The sequence below is a fragment of the Chiloscyllium plagiosum genome, chromosome 20 (genome assembly GCF_004010195.1).
Source record: "Chiloscyllium plagiosum isolate BGI_BamShark_2017 chromosome 20, ASM401019v2, whole genome shotgun sequence".
NCBI lineage: Eukaryota > Metazoa > Chordata > Chondrichthyes > Orectolobiformes > Hemiscylliidae > Chiloscyllium > Chiloscyllium plagiosum.
This window is the reverse complement of record NC_057729.1, coordinates 54893864-54912997: the sequence shown is the minus strand read 5'-3', so window position 1 is coordinate 54912997 and position 19134 is coordinate 54893864. Positions and strand designations below refer to the sequence as shown.

The 19134-nt window shown below is 41.3% G+C and overlaps 1 protein-coding gene across 1 annotated transcript in view; it reads right to left on the bottom strand.

The window, feature by feature from the left end:
* unm_sa1614 (un-named sa1614) overlaps positions 1-19134 on the bottom strand; it is a 256372-nt gene that overhangs the window by 119129 nt on the left and 118109 nt on the right. Inside the window, exons 6-7 of the mRNA XM_043709987.1 lie at positions 11407-11536; positions 6072-6157 (exon numbers count right to left, since the gene is read on the bottom strand). Coding sequence (XP_043565922.1) covers positions 6072-6157; positions 11407-11536 — 216 coding nt within the window. The remainder of the gene's footprint in view (positions 1-6071; positions 6158-11406; positions 11537-19134) is intronic.

Genomic DNA, 19134 nt, shown 5'->3' with positions numbered 1-19134 from the left:
GGTCCTGACATTTTCCTCAGATGTGGCAGATAGGGAAAAATCCTTGCCTGTTTTGTGGGCAGGGACCTAGAGATCCTGCTGGACAAGGTGGTGCACAGGTAAGTCTTCCTCTTCCCCTAGGAACATCAGTGGAGACCATTCCAGTGAGATCTGAAGTTGCCATCCACATTGAAGCAGTCTCAACCATATTAAGAAATGCCCAACACAGTAGGAAGAAGATCAATGTCCTTCACTATTCTGGCAGAGTAACTGTAAGCATTCACAAACTCAGAGTGAGTGAGCACTATGCGAGGAAATGAAAAGCCCAGAGATGCAGTTAGGTCCAGTTTATGAGCTGGGTGTGTGAGCAGAGTCTCTGTGCTGCAGCATTACAATGATCATTGTCAGTGCAGCCTAGGGTAGAACAGTAAAGTGCACAAAGGTCCTGTAAGTGGATTAAAGTTGTGCCACGAGCATTCATAGAAGTGGAAAATGTTGTATGCCAACATCCATAGATGCCCCTACAGCATGCCTGAGACATTGATGCCAGGTGTCCACATGGAGATTGTTTGGAACAAGTGGGAAGTTGAACCTGTCAAGAAATTGCTCTGGTTTTAGATTGAGTTTTACAACGGTTAATTTATATGGTAGGTTTTATAATATCACAACCTGGGCAAATTGGACCTTTGATAAGTTGTTAAACAAGCAATAAAGAGCATCAATGTGGAACATAGAACATAGAACTGTACAGCACAGAACAGGCCCTTCAGCCCACGATGTTGTGCCGACCATTGATCCTCATGTACGCACCCTCAAATTCCTGTGACCATATGCATGTCCAGCAGTCTCTTAAATGTCCCAAATGACCTTGCTTCCACAACTGCTGCTGGCAACGCATTCCATGCTCTCACAACTCTGTGTAAAGAACCCGCCTCTGACATCCCCTCTATACTTTCCTCCAACCAGCTTAAAACTATAACCCCTTATGTTAGCCATTTCTGCCCTGGGAAATAGTCTCTGGCTATCGACTTATCTATGCCTCTCATTATCTTGTATACTTCAATTAGGCCCCCCTCTCCTCCTCCTTTTCTCCAATGAAAAAAGCCAGAGCTCAGTCAATCTCTCTTCATAAGATAAGCCCTCCAGTCCAGGCAGCATCCTGGTAAACCTCCTCTGAACCCTCTCCAAAGCATCCACATCTTTCTTATAATAGGGCGACCAGAACTGGACGCAGTATTCCAAGTGCGGTCTAACCAAAGTTTTATGGAGCTGCAACAAAATCTCAAGACTCTTAAACTCAATCCCCTGTTAATGAAAGCCAAAACACCATATGCTTTCTTAACAACCCTGTCCACTTGGGTGGCCATTTTAAGGGATCTATGTACCTGCACACCAAGATCCCTCTGTTCCTCCACATTGCCAAGAATCCTATCCTTAATCCTGTACTCAGCTTTCAAATTCGACCTTCCAAAATGCATCACCTCGCATTTATCCAGGTTGAGCTCCATCTGCCACCTCTCAGCCCATCTCTGCATCCTGTCAATGTCCCCTGCAGCCTACAACAGCCCTCTATACTGTCAACAACACCTCCAACCTTTGTGTCGTCTGCAAACTTGCTGACCCATCTTTCAATCCTCTCATCCAAGTCATTAATAAAAATTGCGAACAGTAGAGGCCCAAGGACAGAGTCCTGTGGAACACCACTCACCACTGACTTCCAGGCAGAATATTTTCCTTCTACTACCACTCACTGTCTTCTGTTGGCCAGCCAATTCTGTATCCAGACAGCTAAGTTCTCCTGTATCCCATTCCTCCTGACCTTCTGAATGAGCCTACCATGGGGAACCTTATCAAATGCCTTGCTGAAGTCCATATACACCACATCCACAGCTCGACCCTCATCAACTTTTCTAGTCACATTCTCAAAGAACTCGATAAGGTTTGTGAGGCATGACCTGCCCCTCACAAAGCCGTGTTGACTGCATTTAATCAAGCCATGCTCTTCTAGATGGTCATAAATCCTATCCCTCAGAATCCTTTCTAACACCTTGCAGACGACAGATGTGAGACTTACTGATCTGTAATTGCCGGGGATTTCCCTATCTCCTTTCTTGAAGAAAGGAATTACATTTGCCTCTCTCTAGTCCTCAGTTACAACTCCAGTGGAGAGCGAGGATGCAAAGATCTTCGCAAGCGGCGAAGCAATTGCATTTCTTGTTTCCAAAAGCAGCCGAGGATAAATCTGGTCCCGGCCTGGCGACTTGTCAATCTTAATGTTTGACAAAATTTTCAGCACATCAGCTTCCTCTATCTCTATCCATTCCAGCATGCACACCTGCTCTTCAAAGATTTCATTCACTACAAAGTTCGTGGTGAGTCTGCTGCACCATTCAATCATGTCTGCTCTCTGGTGAGAATCTTGCCATGCCACTTTAGCAAAGTGGGGAAGTGGTGGCAACATGATCTTGACATTGAGATGACCATCACACCTGATTTGACCACTCATCTCTCACAGTCTGGTAATATTCCATCCATTCCATCCAGTTTTGAGTCTGATAATGACTTCTTCAGAATTAACAGGGGCTAGAAAATTGGGCTTTTAATGCTGTTAGACAAAGGTGACCCAGCCTCCCCAGTTATGCCTTGTTGCCTTTGCTCTCAGCAAAGTAGACACATTTTCTCCTTTTCATACCTTCACTTATGTCCATTTCATATCTCTAATGCTCCTTTACCACCACTGTAGAGTGGTTGAGGACTTTGGATCAGTACTCAGTTGAGTTTAGAAAGATAAGAGTGTGATCTCATTGAAATGTACGGAAAACTGAGAATTCTGAATAGAATAGATATGGAGAAGTTGTTACCATTAGTAGGACAGACTAGAACCTAAGCACACAGTAAAGGAATTTCTTCAGACAGAGTGTGGTTAAATCCATGAATCTCATTGCGACAGAAGTCTGTGGAGGCCAAAACAAAGATAGATTCTTGATTAGCATGGGGATCAAAAGTTAGAAGGCTGGAGAATGGGAGAAGGCTGGAGAATGGGATTGAGAAACATAACATATGTGATTGAATGGTGCAGTAGACTCACTGGGCCAAATAGCCTAATTATATCTTATGGTCATTGTATTTTGCTCTTGGCATCCTCTATTCTGCTGATAGCTCATTCCTTGTGTCAACAAAAGTTTAAAAATTACAATTTTCCAGCCCCATTCTGTTCTGAAGAAGTCATATCAGGTTTGAAATGGTAACACTGTTTCTCTTTCCACAGATACAGCCAGACTTGCTGAGATTCTCCAACATATTCTGGTTTATCTCAGATTGACATGGTATTGGGTCTCAGTCCTAATTTTGATCATTTAAGTGAGCAGCTAGCACTTTCTCATGCTTCTATTTGCATTTCAAACTGATCACCTTACTCAGCAGCTGCTTTCCAAATACACAGTGGAGCATTAATTTGCCATTTTCTAAGCCTGCCGGGCAATTGCATCACTGGCAATTGGAGATTAATTAATTATGTTAACTAATTAACAGTGGAGAAGGATATGGAAGGTAGAGAACGTGAGGAAATAAATAGTGAAAAATATCCATATTATAGAAGGAGGTGTTGGAAGTCTTAAAACATATAAATATGGATAAATCCCTGGAAACTGACCAGGTGAATCCTAGAACTCTTTGGGAATCTTGGGAAGTGATTGTTGGGCCCCGTGCTGAGATATTTGTATCATCGAAAGATTCACGTGAGGAAGACGGGAGGTTGGCTAAGGTGGTGCCAGTATTTAAGAAAGGTGGTAAGGAAAAGCCAAGGAACCAAAGATCAGTGAGCCTGACATCAGTGATGGGAAAGTTGTTGGAGGGAGTCCTGAGGGATAGAATTTACATGTATTTGGGAAGGCAAGGACTGGTTAGGGATAGTCAACTGGTTACGGCTTTGTCCGTGGGAAATCATGTCTCACAAACTTGATTGAGTTTTTTGAAGAAGTAACGGAGAGTATTGAAGATGGCAGAGTGGACGTGATTAATGAACTTCAGTAAGACGTTCGACAAGGTTCCTCATGGTAGACTGGTTAGCAAGGTTAAATCACATGGAATACAGGGAGAACTAGCCATTTGGATACAGACTGGCTCGAAGGTAGAAGACAGAGGGTGGTATTGGAGGGTTGCTTTTCAGATTGGTGGCCTGAGATCAGCGGTGGATTTACATAAATGATTTGGATGTGAACATAGGAGGATCGGTTAATAAGTTTGCAGATGACACCAAAATTGGAGGTGTAGTGGACAACAAAGACAGTTACCTCAGAGTATAATGTGGACCTTGATCGATGTGTCAAACGTGACGTGCTGCATTTTGGAAAGGCAAATCAGGGCAGGACTTATACACATAATGGTAAGGTCCTGGGGAGTGTTGCTGAACAAAAAGAGTGCAGGTTCATTGTTCCTCGAAAGTGGAGTCCCCGGTGGACAGGATAGTGAAGAGGGCATTTGGTATACTTGCCTTTACTGGTCAGTGCATTGAGTACAGGAGTTGAGAGGTCATGTTGCAACTGTACAGGAAAACCTGTACCCAAACCACTCCCCTCACCTTCATCTAAGGCCGCAAAGGATCCTTCCACATCCGACAGAAATCTACCTGTACCTCCACCAATGTCATCTACTGTATCCATTGCACCCGATGTGGTCTCCTCTACATCGGGGAGTCAGGACATCTACTTGCAGATCGTTTTAGAGAACATCTCTGGGACACCTGCACCAACCAATCCCACCGCTCTGTGGCCGAACACTTCAACTTTCCCCCCACTACGTCAAGGACATGTAGGTCCTGGGCCTCCTCCACCGTCAAACCGTTACCACCTGATGCCTGGGGGAAGAACGCCTCATATTCTGCCTTGGGACCCTGCAACCACACGGGATCAATGAGGATTTCAACAGTTTCCTCATTTCCCCTATCCCCACATTATCCCAATCCGAAGCCTCCAACTTGGCACTGCCCTCCTGACCTGTCCCATCACCTTTCCCATCTATCAGCTCCACCCTCCTCTCTGATCTATCAACTTCTCCCTCACCTTAATCTACCTATCGTGTTCTCAGCTACCTTAGCCCACCCACCCCCCCTCCCATTTATCTTTCAGCTCCCCGGCCCACAAGCCACATTCCTAATGAAGGGCTTATGCATGAAACATCAATTCTCCTGCTCCTCAGATGCTGCCTGACTTGCTGTGCTTTTCCTGCGCGACACTCTCGACTCTGATCTCAAGCATCTGCAGTCCTCTCTTTCTCATAGGAAATTGGTTCAGCCAATTTTGGAATGCTGTATGCAATTCTGTTCTCCCTGCTATAGGGGAATGTTGTTAAACTTGAAAGGATACAGAAAAGATTTACAAGGATTTTGCCAGGTTTAGAGGATTTGAGCTGTAGAGAGAGGCTGAAAAGGCTGGGACTAATTTTGCTTTAGCGTCAAAGGCTGAGGGGTGACCTTATAGAGCTTTATAAGATCATGAGGGGCATGGATAGGATGAATAGACAAGGTCTTTTCCCCTTCGTGGGGGAGTCCAAAACTAAAGGACATAGGTTTAAGGTGGGAAAGGAGAGATTTAAAAGGGGCAACTTTTTCCTGCAAAGGGTGGATTATGTATGGAATGAGCTGCCAGAGGAAGTGATGGATGCTGGTACAATGACAAAATTTAAAAGGCACCTGGATGGGTATATGCATAGGAAGGGTTTAGAGAGATATGGGCTAAATGCTGGCAAATGGTACGAGATAAATTTAGGATATCTGGTCAACATGGACGGGTTACACCAAAGAGTCTGTTTCCATGCTGTACAGCTATATGACTCTAAGATTATATGACTAATATTGGCCCAGGTCACGATGGACCAGATTGAAATATGCTTGATGTGGAATTCTTGTAAACAACAGCCAAGGAAGTTTTGCATCATCAGCCTAGATTGGATATTCCCAGATGCCCAGTTAAGTGTACAATAATGATGATATCCAATTCACGACACAGTACAACCAATAAATCTCATAGCTGAAAATTTGATCAGGCCAGGAACAGGTTAAAATCAAGAAAATAAAAGCAGATGAGAACTCTTACATGAACTGTGCATGATAATACTTGGTGAGATTTTGTAGCAAGTCCACTCCTTTCTTTGTCTTTATCTCATTTACTTTGATCAGATACTAAAAGAAAAAACAAAAGCAAAGTTGTATGGTAAATTATACATCCCTCACACTAAAAAAAGTACAATTTCTCAGTGGCTATGATTTAGGATTCTTATAAGTCAAATATTTCAAAGGGACTCATAAACATAAATGATTTCTTCAAAGATTCAACTGGCAAACCATTAATACTGCAGGTAGAAAACTGTTTTGAAATTTGAAAAATGCACTTAAGAAAGTATCATCTGTTCAGGATGTCTCACTATATTACAATAACTAAGAAGCCCAAATCACATTGAAGAAGCCACAAATCATAAGCTGAATAACACAGAAACGTTTGATATTTCATCCTAATTAAAATAACAAATATTTTCAGCCAGTAATACATTTAGAAATTGGAGCAGAATGTCAAAAATAGAAAAAAGAAATGGCAGGTTCAGTAAAAGAAAGGACAGCAAAGTTAGCAACAGTAAATGTCTACGATGAATCATCAAATCTTTCGGTAGGAAAGGAAAAATGTAATAATTATTTGCAGTAAAATGTTGTATCTGCCGCACAAAAATGGTTCTTAGAGAGATGCCTGGTAACATTTTCATAAAAGGGGATTAGAAAAGAAAAATTAACTTTGGACAGAAGATTTTGAACTGGTAGAAAACTAAACAATTATCAAGGATAAAGAAGAGAAGTTCAGCTTCCAAGCCTGAAATAGTACTGAACATACTGAGATGAAAATTATCTTGCCAGACACTGGTGAAATTGTGGCACCTGGAAGATATGAGGAGAGTGTAAAATATCTGTGATTATGCTAGATTCTAGATAGGATGACATTCTTTCAGCATCATTAATTTCATCTGTTTATGGACATGCCTGATCTTCTGGCATAGCTGCAAGTCAGAACTTACCAGCAGCTGCAACAATATCTGCACTATGCACACTCAAATTGCACTCACCAGACAGCTACTATTTCACCTTCATCAGAAATACCGAATAGGTTTCCTGCATACAAGCACATTAGTGGCATAGAGGAATTAGCGTTACTGGCTGAGCAAGGCAAATTAGAAGTTGCAGATATTGCAAACAGCAGGTTGTGCAGGCGAATATAGATCCAGTTGCTGGTGGCAAGATTTAAAGACAATAACATCGGTAGAATGTCTCAAAAACTGACAGCCTTGGAACCAAACCCATGCTGGATTTTAGATCTTGTTGGATTTTGAATTGACCAGTTTGAACCAAAGCTGAAAAATGTGTTGCTGGAAAAGCGCAGCAGGTCAGGCAGCATCAAACGAGCAGGAGAATCGACGTTTCGGGCGTAATGAAGAAGGGCTTATGCCCGAAACGTCGATTCTCCTGCTCCTTTGATGCTACCTGACCTGCTGCGTTTTTCCAGCTACACATTTTTCAACTCTGATCTCCAGCATCTGCAGTCCTCACTTTCTCCCAGTTTGAACCAAGTCAGTATTGTCTTGCATTTAAAGTGTTGAGGACATAGGTCAAGTAAGGATTGCAAAGGGAAATGTTAAAAGAAATTGAGGCAATGCTACAAGATAAGCCTGACAATTCTTTGGAGATGCTTCAGATCCATAACCTTTACTTTTTCAGAAATGTGCCAGAAGTCTGTTTAATTAAGTAAACGGGGTTTCTGTATATTTCAACAACGTGTTAGGGGTGGACAGGGAGCAGCTGTAAGCTGTAAACTGTAACAGTTAGACCAAAGATGACAGTGAAGAAGAAAAGTCAGGTGATGGTAGCTTAAAAAGAAATGCTTGGTTTTTGGATATCTGGATTTGAGACACTCTACTGTAATATATTAGATTAGATTACTTACAGTGTGGAAACAGGCCCTTCGGCCCAACTAGTCCACACCGACCCTCCGAAGAGCAACCCACCCAGACCATTCCCCTACATTTACCCCTTCATCTAACACTACGGACAATTTAGCATGGCCAATTCATCTAACTTGCACATTTTTGGACTGTGGGAGGAAACTGGAGCACCCAGAGGAAATCCACACGGGGAGAATGTGCAAACTCCACACAGACAGTTGCCTGAGGCAGGAAATGAACCCGGGTCTCTGGCGTTGTGAGGCAGCAGTGCTAACCACTGTGCCACCATGCCGCCCAACATTTTAAAAGGCACCTGGATGGGTGTATGAATAGGAAGGGTTTAGAGGGATATGGGCCAGGGTCTAATATTGCTGTAATACAATGGGCCAAAATTGGCAAGAACAGGAAACCTTCCAGTTTTCTTTAGGAGTTGTAAGCTTCCCTCATCCTTCAGTTTAGAAATCTCTAGAAATGTGAATTGGTAATAATCCAGCTTCATTTTGAATCTTGGTGAACAATGGCATCATTGGAATTTTAGGACAGAGAAAGGAAGATCAACAACAGAAAAGAAAATAGAGTGAATAAGTCAATATTGATAAAGAGAGGAAAATATTGGTTAGAGCAGAAGATAGAATAAATAGAAGTAGTGATTGGAACAATGTGGATCTTATTGTCTATGAGATCCTTGATTAGGGTTGTTAACCTGGGCCAATCAGGCTGACAGATATAAACAGGGAATTCCGAGTCTCCTTATTTCAGGGACGGACTCTGAGCAGGCTAGCCATAGCCAGTTACTGTGCTCATGTAAAGGGACACTTGATGATGGGATACCATCCTCTGTAGTTATTTCAGTATGAAAACTTGTAGAATTGTAAAATTTAAAATACAATAAATTTTAATGAGCCAGTTAGTGGGCGTGAGACTCATCAATTTCAGTCTTCTCTTTTGGGGCTTCCAAAGTTAAATGGCATTGCAGGAACATAAATATCATCATTTAAAAGTTTCCCTATGCCATTATGTGCCGGGCTTACATTTATTCAGCAAATTATGACTCAAACACAGCCATTTATTGAAGCCTAAGGGAAGATAGATGGACAGATTCCATTTTTGTGAAGCAAACAACAGTAGTGGAAATCATCTAGCAATTTGTGATATTTTGCAACTTGCAGCATATGTCCCTCTCCCCATAATTAATGCTTTTGCTTATTGATTACAATAAGCCAAGGTTGTGAACTTATTATTTTCCCAGAATATTCAAAAGGGTAGACAGCAATTCCATAAAACCATGAAGCAAAGAATGTGAATTATTCATGAAATCCTTTTTAATCTGAAGGAGGAGCTCAAAAATGCAATATAACACACTGGATGATTTTCATGCCATTGTCACTTGTGAAATCTTTCATAACTGATAAAATGATTAATATGACAGCTGTTTTGTGTGAAGAGCTGACAGATCTCAAAAAGGGATTCATTATAAAAAATGTCTCTCAGATCGGTAGTATTTCAGACTGTTGAACACCACCATGAGTAATAGTTGTTTCTGCTGTAAATCAAACCCAACTTGTGTCAGAACGTATTTTGGCATTGGCTAACTTAACTACCACATATAGAAAGAAACATCAGGTAGGCAGTGGACCTCCTATACCAATACTTCAATGTAATTTTCTTCAAAATATGTATTGAAATAATGCTATTTGTACATCATTCATGTATCTTACACAAAGTGGCATTATCAACTGATAGTAACATAATAAAGACTCATCACAGCTGGAATTCTCTACTAACAAACAATAAGTAGAAAACAATGCTAGCATTACAAGCAAAAATATGGAACAAACATTAAGTGCAAACTTTTCATATTTATGTATAAAGATGCCTTAATCTTTTTTATGATGGACCTAATCTCAAGCTATACAAGTGTGTATATTAATTTGTTTCTATTTTATAATGACTATGTGGAAACCACTGTAATCTGTCAGCTGAGGCACCTCCTTTCTGAAGTTATCTGCTCCTTGACAATGATGTTACAAGATGGAGGGAGGGAAAGGGACTTTGTGAAATAATATACTTTTGCTTCTTGAATCTGAGTATGTATTCAATCCAGACCATGAGATGAAAGTCTCTGACTGTGATGGGTTTAGGTTTTTCATTTTAAACCACACAAACAATGAATGACACAAATTCAACTGTGACGATGCAACCATCCTAGCACAGGCAAACAGAGACATGTAAATACCAGGGTGACAGACCACGAACACCTTATCAAAGACGAACTGATGATGTAACCTAGTGAGCTGACAAATATTTGCAGAAAAACACACCAGCTTGGCAAACAAATCCATGACTTTGTCTAGTTGCGGAACTTGGGCAGCATCAACCAGTTTGGGAAGATGGAGGCATGGCTGTAATGTCATTGAACTAGCAATCCAGAAGCTCAGGGTAAAGTTCTGGGGACAAGGATTCAATATTCACCATTTAATCAATTTGGAATATAAGTAATGGTGACTCCAAAACTATCATTTTGCTGACTGCTGTCCTTCAGGAAAGAATGTCGACCATTCCGTTCTAATATGGCTTGAACGTGACTTCAGACCCACATAATATGCATGACTTAACTGTCCCCTGAAATTCCTTACTAACGAATATTAAATAGAAAACAATGCTACATTTACAAGCAAAAATATGGAACAAACATTTCCCTAGAGGGGTAGACCATTTCGGACAGAGATGAGGAGAAACTTCTTCATCCAGAGAATGGTGGGTGTGTGGAATGCTCTGCCCCAGAAGGCAGTGGAGGCCCAGTCTCTGGATTCGTTTAAGAAAGAGTTGGATAGAGCTCTCAAGGATAGTGGAATCAAGGGTTATGGGGATAAGGCAGGAACAGGATACTGATTGAGGATGATCAGCCATGATCATAATGAATGCTGGTGCAGGCTCGAAGGGCAGAATGGCCTACTCCTGTACCTATTGTCTATTGTCTAGAGAACGACTTAGTTCAAGAGCACTTAATGATGGTCAACAAATGTTGGCCTAGGCAGTGAAGCTCACAAGACATGAAAGGATAAATAAATACAGATCCAAGTAAAATGTCAGCCTGAACCACACAATTCAAGATGACTAGGGTACCCATTAAAGCTATCATGCTGATATAGTAGAAGGTGTTGAATTGATATTCAGGATTAAAAATGTTGGAGCAGGGTCAAAGGAGTTTCACTTCTGTAGCCTACCAAGTTAGACCTGACCTTGGAGTAGCATAATAGTAGGTGAAAAATGGGGAACTGTTCCATTTTCCAAAAGTAAATCCTTCAACTTGATGAGTATGCAATAGACTAATAAAAAAGACTTACTGGCATAATAAATCAACAGCAATTTATTAAAATTGATATGAACACATATACACAAATAAAGCTTGATGTGGAAGAAAATAAATCAGAAACTGTCACATACCTCACACATCTGCAACTGAAACATCTTCCGTTCCTTTTCCATCTCCTCTGCTATTTCACCTCCAGTCACTTCAATTCGTACCATTCCATATTGCTTTGCAAGTTCTCTTTTCTCTTTTTCAATCTTAGTGCTGGCAAAAATAAAATGTGAAAAAGCATTCAACCAGCTAACCCATTTGCCAGCTTGGTGTATGGGCTATTAAAACAAATTATGAGAGAATTACATATCAATATTAGTTGTGGCCACCAATTAATCCCTCAGAGTACTTAATACTACAATTTACTGAAACATGAAAGAATGGTCATAAATATAAAATTACTCTTGCTGTCAACAGCACATATTATATTGGCCTCAGTAATATATAAAATGCTATCAACATTCCTACCTGTTGAAAATGCAAATGTAGCATTTTTATTTGGGAAATTAAACTGAGGAAGCCAATAAGGTACAGGATCAGAAGAGTCTGTCCAGTGATACTAAGAAATAATTTTTCTCAATCACAGATTTCCTCAAATATTTTAAAATTCCAAGACAATCTTTTATTTGAGATATGTCTCTTGTATAAACTTAAAAATATAAGGCACAGGTATTAAGTTAGCCTGGAGCAGTGTTTTGTAGAGGAATAAGACAGTACTATTTTCTGGGTCTGTACATTGGAAGAAGCAAAAATAGCCCTTAGTAGAGTGATATGCTCTTCTTATTGGATGTGGGAGTTCAGAGAGAGTTTATGTGAAACTGAGCATTATATCCACAATAAATGCCGTTGGTTGTGAATCCTATCAGATTGAATGGATTGGTTGGAGCGACAATTAGAGACAATGAGGAATTTACAAAAGCAAGGGGGTGTGATGGATGACAGCTATAGGAAAGGAGAAAAGTCTCAGATACAGTCACAAACATATGTTAACTCCAGGAAAGGTAAGAGAAGTAGGCAGGTAGTGCGGGAGTCTTCTGTGGCTATCCCCATTTCAAACAAGTATGCTGTTTTAGAAAGTGTAGGGAGTGATGGATTCTCGGGGAATGTAGCATGAACAGCCAAGTTTCTGGTATTGAGATGACTGTAATGCAATGAGGGGTATGTCGGGTTCCAAGAGATCAATTGTGTAAGGGGACTCTCTAGTCCAAGGCACAGACAGACATTTCTGTGGGTAGCAGTGAAAAATCAGATGATGTGCTGCCTCCCTGGTGCCAGGATCAAGGATGTCTCAGAGAGGGTGCAGAATGTTGTCAAGGGGGAGAGGGACTAGCAGGAGGTCATTGTACACATTGAAGCCAAAGACATAGGCAGGGAAAAGGATGAGATTCTGAAGGGAGAATATAGAGAGTGAGGTAGGAATTTAAAAAGGAAGTCCTCGAGAGTAGTAATATCTGGATTACTCCCAGTGCTATGAGCTAGTGAGGGTATGAATAGGAGGATAGAACAGATGAAAGCTTGGCTGAGGAGCTGGTGTATGGGAGAAGGATTCACATTTTTAGATCATTGGAATCTCTTTTGGGGTACAAGTGACCTGTACAAGAAAAACGGATTGCACCTGAATTGGAAAGGGATGAATATACTGGGAGGGAGATTTGCTACAGCTGCTCGGGAGGATTTAAACTAGCAAGCGGGGGGGGGTCGTTGGGATGCAGGGAGAGGAAAGAGATCAATCTGAGACTGGTACAATTGAGAAAGGAAGTGATTCAAACAGTCAGGGCAGGCAGGGACAAAGCAGAGAACAAAATAGGACTGATAAATTAAACTGCATTTATTTCAATGCAAGAGGCCTAATATGGAAGGCAGATTAACTCAGGGCATGGTTAGAAACATGAGTTTGGGATATCATTGCAATTACAGAAACATGGCTCAGGGATGGACAGGACTGGCAGCTTAATGTTCCAGGATACAAATGCTACAGGAAGGAAAACAAGGGAGGCAAGAGAGAAGAGGGAGTAGCACTTTTGATAAGGGATAGCATTACAGCTGTACTGAGGGAGGATATTCCTGGAAATACATCCAGGCAAGTTATTTGGGTGGAACTGAAAAATAAGAAAGAGATGATCACCTTATTGGGATTATATTATAGACCCCCTCATACTCAGTGGGAAATTGAGAAACAAATTTGTAAGGAGATTCCAGTTATCTGTAAGAATAATAGGATGGTTATGGTAGGGGATTTTAACTTTCCAAACATTGAAAGGGACTGCCATAGTGTTAAGGGTTTAGATGGAGAGGAATTTGTTAAGTGTGTACAAGAAAACTTTCTGATTCAGTATGTGGATGTACCTATTACAGAAGGTACAAAACTTGACCTACTCCTGGGAAATAAGGCAGGGCAGGTGACTGAGATGTCAGTCCTGATGAAGGGCTTTTGTCCGAAAAGTTGATTTTCCTGCTTCTTGGATGCTGCCTGACCTGCTATGCTTTTCCAACACCACTCTAATCCTGACTGAGATGTCAGTGGGGAGCACTTTGGGGCTAGCGACAATAATTATTAGTTTTAAAATAATGATGGGAAAAGACAGACCGGATCTAAAAGTTGAAGATCTAAATTGGAGGAAGGCTAATTTTGACAGTATTAGGCAAGAACTTTCAAAAGCTGATTGGGGGGCAGATGTTCGCAGGTAAAGTGATGGCTGGAAAATGGGAAGCCTTCAGAAATGACATAAGAGTCCAGAGACAGTATATTCCTGTTAGGGTGAAAGGAAAGGCTGGTAGGTGTAGGGAATGCTGGGATGACTAAAGTAATTGACATTTTGTTTAAGAAAAAGAAATAAACATATGTCAGGTATAGACAGGATAGATCGAGTGAATCCTAAGAAGAGTATAAAGGCAGTAGGAATATACTTAAGAGAGAAATCAGGAGGGCAAAAAGAGGACATGAGATAACTTTGGCAAATCGGGTTAAGGAGAATCCAAAGGGTTTTTAAAAATACATTAAGGACAAAAGGGTAACTAGGGAGAGAATAGGGCCCCTCAAAGATCAACAAGGCAGCCTTTGTGGAGCTGCAGCAGATGGGGGAGATACTAAACGAGTATTTTGCATCAGTGTTTACTGTAGAGAACGACATGGAAAATATAGAATGTAGGGAAATAGATGGTGACATCTTGAAAAGTGTCCATATAAGAGAGGAGGAAGTGCTGGATGTCTTGAAATGCATAAATCCCCAGGACCTGATCAAATAGAACATAGAACATAGACCTGATCAGATGTACCCTAGGACTCTGTGGGAAGCTAGGGAAGTGATTGCTGGACGCCTTGCTGAGATATTTTTAGCTGAAAATGTGTTGCTGGAAAAGCTCAGCAGATCAGGCAGCATCCAGGGAACAGGAGAATCGACATTTCGGGCATAAGCCCTTCTTCAGGAGATATTTTTATCATCGATAGTCACAGGTGAGGTGCCGGAAGACTGGAGGTTGGCTAACGTGGTACCACTATTTAAGAAAGGTGGTAAGGACAAGCCAAGGAACTACAGACCGGTGAGCCTGACATAAGTGGTGGACAAGTTGTTGGAGGGAGTCCTGAGCGACAGGATGTACATGTATTTGGAAAGGCAAGGACTGAATAGGGATAGTCAACATGGTTTTGTGCTTGGGAAACCATGTCTCACAAACTTGATTGAGTTTTTTTTGAAGAAGTGACAAAGAGGATTGATGAGGGCAGAACGGTAGACGTGATCTACGCGGACTTCAGTAAGGCGTTCAACGAGGTTCCCCATGGGAGACTGGTTAGTAAGGTTATATCTCATGAAATACAGGGAGAACTAGCCATCTGGATACAGAACTGACTCAAAAATAGAAGACAGAGGGTGGTGGTGGAGGGTTGTTTTTCAGACTGGAGGCTTGTGACCAGTGGAGTGCCACAAGGATTGGTGCTGGGTCCACTACTTTTCCTCATTTATATAAGTGATTTGGATTTGAGCAGAAGAGGTATAGTTAGTAAGTTTGCAGATGGTACCAAAATTGGATGTGTAGTGGACAGTGAAGAAAGTTACCTCAGATTACAACGGGATCATGATCAGATGGGCCAATGGACTAAGGAGTGGCAGGTGGAGTTTAATTTAGATAAATGCGAGGTGCTGCATTTTGGGAAAGCAAATCTTAATAGGACTTATACACTTAAATGATAAGGTCCTAGGGAGTGTTGCTGAACAAAGAGACCTTGGTGTGCAGGTTCATAGCTCCTTGAAAGACAGGTCAAAGGTAGATAGGATAGTGAAGGAGGCATTTTGTGTGCTCTCCTTTATTGGTCAGAGCATTGAGTACAGAAGTTGGGAGGTCATGTTGTGGCTGTACAGGATATTGGTTAGGCCATTTTTGGAATATTGCATGCAATTCTGGTCTCCTTCCTATCTGAAAGGATATTGTGAAACTTGAAAGGATTCAGAAAAGATTTACAAGGATATTGCCAGGGTTGGAGGATTTGAGCTACAGGGAGAGGTTGAATAGGCTGGGGTTGATTTCCCTGGAGTGTGGGATGCTGAGGAGTGACCTTATTGAGGTTTATAAAATCATGATCGGCATGGAAAGGATAAATAGACAAAGTCTTTTCCCTGGGGTGGGGGAGTCCAGAACTAGAGGGCATAGGTTTAGGGTGAGAGGGGAAAGATATAAAAGGGACCTAAAGGGCAACGTTTTCATGCAGAGGGTGGTACGTGTATGGGATCAGCTGCCAAAGGAAGTGGTGGAGGCTGGCACAATTACAACATTTAAATGGCATCTGAATGGGTATATGAATCGAAAGGCTTTGGAGGGACATGGGCCAGGTGCTGGCAAGTGGGACTAGATTAGGTTGGGATATCTGGCCGACATAGACGAGTTGGACCGAAGGGTCTGTTTCTGTGCTGTACATTTCTAAAACTCTATGATTCTATGAGGGTGGTACATCTAAATGACATTTTAATTTATGCAAATATATTTTCTTCAGACATCTGCTCTGAATTCTGGTGTAGTGGTCCTCACCATTATATTTTATTCTTTTTATTTAGTTTGGTTTAGAACTGAGAGTTGAGATTAAGAACAGCAGCTCGTTTCAAAGAACAAGAGAACAAAGAAAAATGTTTGCTGTTGGAACTGGCATGGAAGTTAGTTACTATACGAAGGACACTGGACAAATTGCACTGAGTGGTTGCTCCACTCAAGGCTGGCAATTGGTTGGATGCTGGTCAATCAATGGAGGACTTGCCAATCACAGAGAATGCTGATTGAACATTTTAAAAAGTGAACTGTTTCTGACTGGGTTTTAGCAGAAGGGAGAGTGAGTTTTGAAAACTTCCAGAGACTGTGGTTATGTGTTGCTCTCTCTAGTTTTCTATCTAGTTACTGAATTGTTGAATGATCTGAGAAAAATATCCCAGTCTATAAGAAATAAGTAACTACATTTATAGAAGTTTGCTGAAACTGTCCATACTAGCTGGTAACTTCAGAATTCAAGCAAGGTATACAATTCTGCTTGCCTGTGAACAAACAATTGTTAAATGATTTCATGAAGGTGAAGTATCTATCACTTGAAATAGTTTACTAAACTAACAAATGATAATCACTTTTTTTTTCTAAATTGTTCCTTAACTGTCTCTACCTGTCTGTATGAGTGAGGGCTATGATCAGGCTTTAGATCATAGAAATAATTTAATTACCTTTGCAGTTACTCCACAGAGGCTGGTATGCCATCACCAAGTCACCTTTTATTTACCTGTGGGAGGTCCTCTCAGAGTGACAGGATGTCTGACACTCCTGTTTATTTTTATTTTCCTTCAGAACACTCCTGTTTATACCTGTCAGCCAGGGCTCTCTGATTGGACCAGATTAATAGCTCCAATCAGGCAAACCATATTCTATGAGGCCCACCTGGCTGACCTCATTGCAGTCACTACATCCCTTTGCCTCTTGAATCCAAGGACATTGGCTGATTTTTTTTTAAGCTCCTCCTGCAGCATTTTAGCACCAAGTAAGATTCCTTGGCTATGGGTGGTGTGTAACACAAAGTAGATCCCCTCAAAGCCAGTTCTCAGAGTGACAGGATGTCTGACATTCTTGTTTTTATCTGTCAGCCAGGGGTCCCTGATTGGACTAGATTAACTGCCCTAATCAGGGAGTTCATATTTTATGAGATACACCTGGCTGACATTGTTGCAATCACGACATTCTTGTTTTTCTGTATTCTGCCAAAGTTACATTATTAATAATAAATTGTGAATTTTTGTTTAAGTTAACGGTGGCACGGTGGTTAGTATTGCTGCCTCACAGCACCAGGGTCCCAGGTTGATTCCAGCCTCGGGTGACTGTGTGGAGTTTGCACATTCTCCCCGTGTCTGCATGGGTTTCCTCCGGGTGTTCCGGTTTCCTCCCACAGTCCAAAAGATGTGCAGGCCAGGTGAATTGGCTATGGTAAATTACCCATAGTGTTAGGTGCATCATTCAGAGGGAATGGGTCTGGATGGGTTACCCTTCGGAGGGTTGGTGTGGACTGGTTGGGCCGAAGGGCCTGTTTCCACACTGTAGGGAATCTAATAATAAAAAAATTGGTATTAAAGATCTGTTATTTGTAAAGTTTGGTTAGGAACAATTGGGAAATTTTGATGGTCATTCAATGTTTTAATTTCACCGTGTTACAAATCCAGTGATAGTGAAGCTGATTTGGTTTCGCAATACTATCACTGTTTATAATACTGGGAGAAATACACCCTGAATCTCTGCATCCGATGCAATCAACTAAAATTACATGACTTCCTTTGAAAGCAATTGCACATCAGAGTGAAACTGAAAATACAAGGCAAAGAAAACCAAGTCAGCATCTTGTTCAAAACTATCCTGTCCTATTTACAGCAAAATCTTTTGGGCACAGATCAGTTTTAGCAGTCACTTATGCACCCACTGGAACCCTACTAAACACCCCAGAAGTTAAACAAACTCAGAAATTGTTGAAAAAACTCAGCAGCTCTGGCCACATTAATGAAGAGTAAGCAGAAAAATGTTTTGAGTTTGGTGACCTTTCTTCAGAACACCAGATGTTAAACATGGTCACATTCACTTTGAAGGACAAACAATATATTTTCTTCCTACGATTGGCCAAATTACCACGAATGGTGCTGAATATATTTAAGATTACAAATCAATGGTTTTGTAAGGAATGTGGGACTGATCTGATGGAAGATTGCGAACAATAGTTGCTCATTACCAGTGTGAAACCAAGGTAAGAGTACTTGTCTTGACTGCACGAAGTCAGGCTACTGTGTGGCTGCTCCATGTCTGCCACCCTGTTTGCATGAGGGGATCTCCCCAAATCCTACTTCTACACTCTATGTGCCTTCTTTGGGCACAGGGGCTGGCCAAATCTCAATTTTGCTGCGGTCTGCTGACTCAAACTATGAGGTCTGATGCTCAAAACGGACCAGGTTTCCTCCAGGTCCGTCAGCTGGTCAGTATATTCTGCTGGCTGAATAGCTAAAGTCCACTTGGTGGAGGCAAGCCACCCTTTAAAGCATAACGTGTTATCTTGCACAATAGATTAAAAGCTTAATTTTGAAGAATGCCCTCTACAATCTTACACCCCAAATGTCATTTAGTTCCATTACTGTGATTGCCCTGTTCCAATCCTTAAATTTAAGTTGTTTTGTTAATGGTAAATTGGACTTTTTGAATCTACGGTAAGAGTAACTAACTTTAAAGAACTTTTTTTCCTGTAACTGCTGATCTAAACCTCATAACAGTATAAAGTTGGACTGTTATAACAGATGCAACCAAGCAAAGTA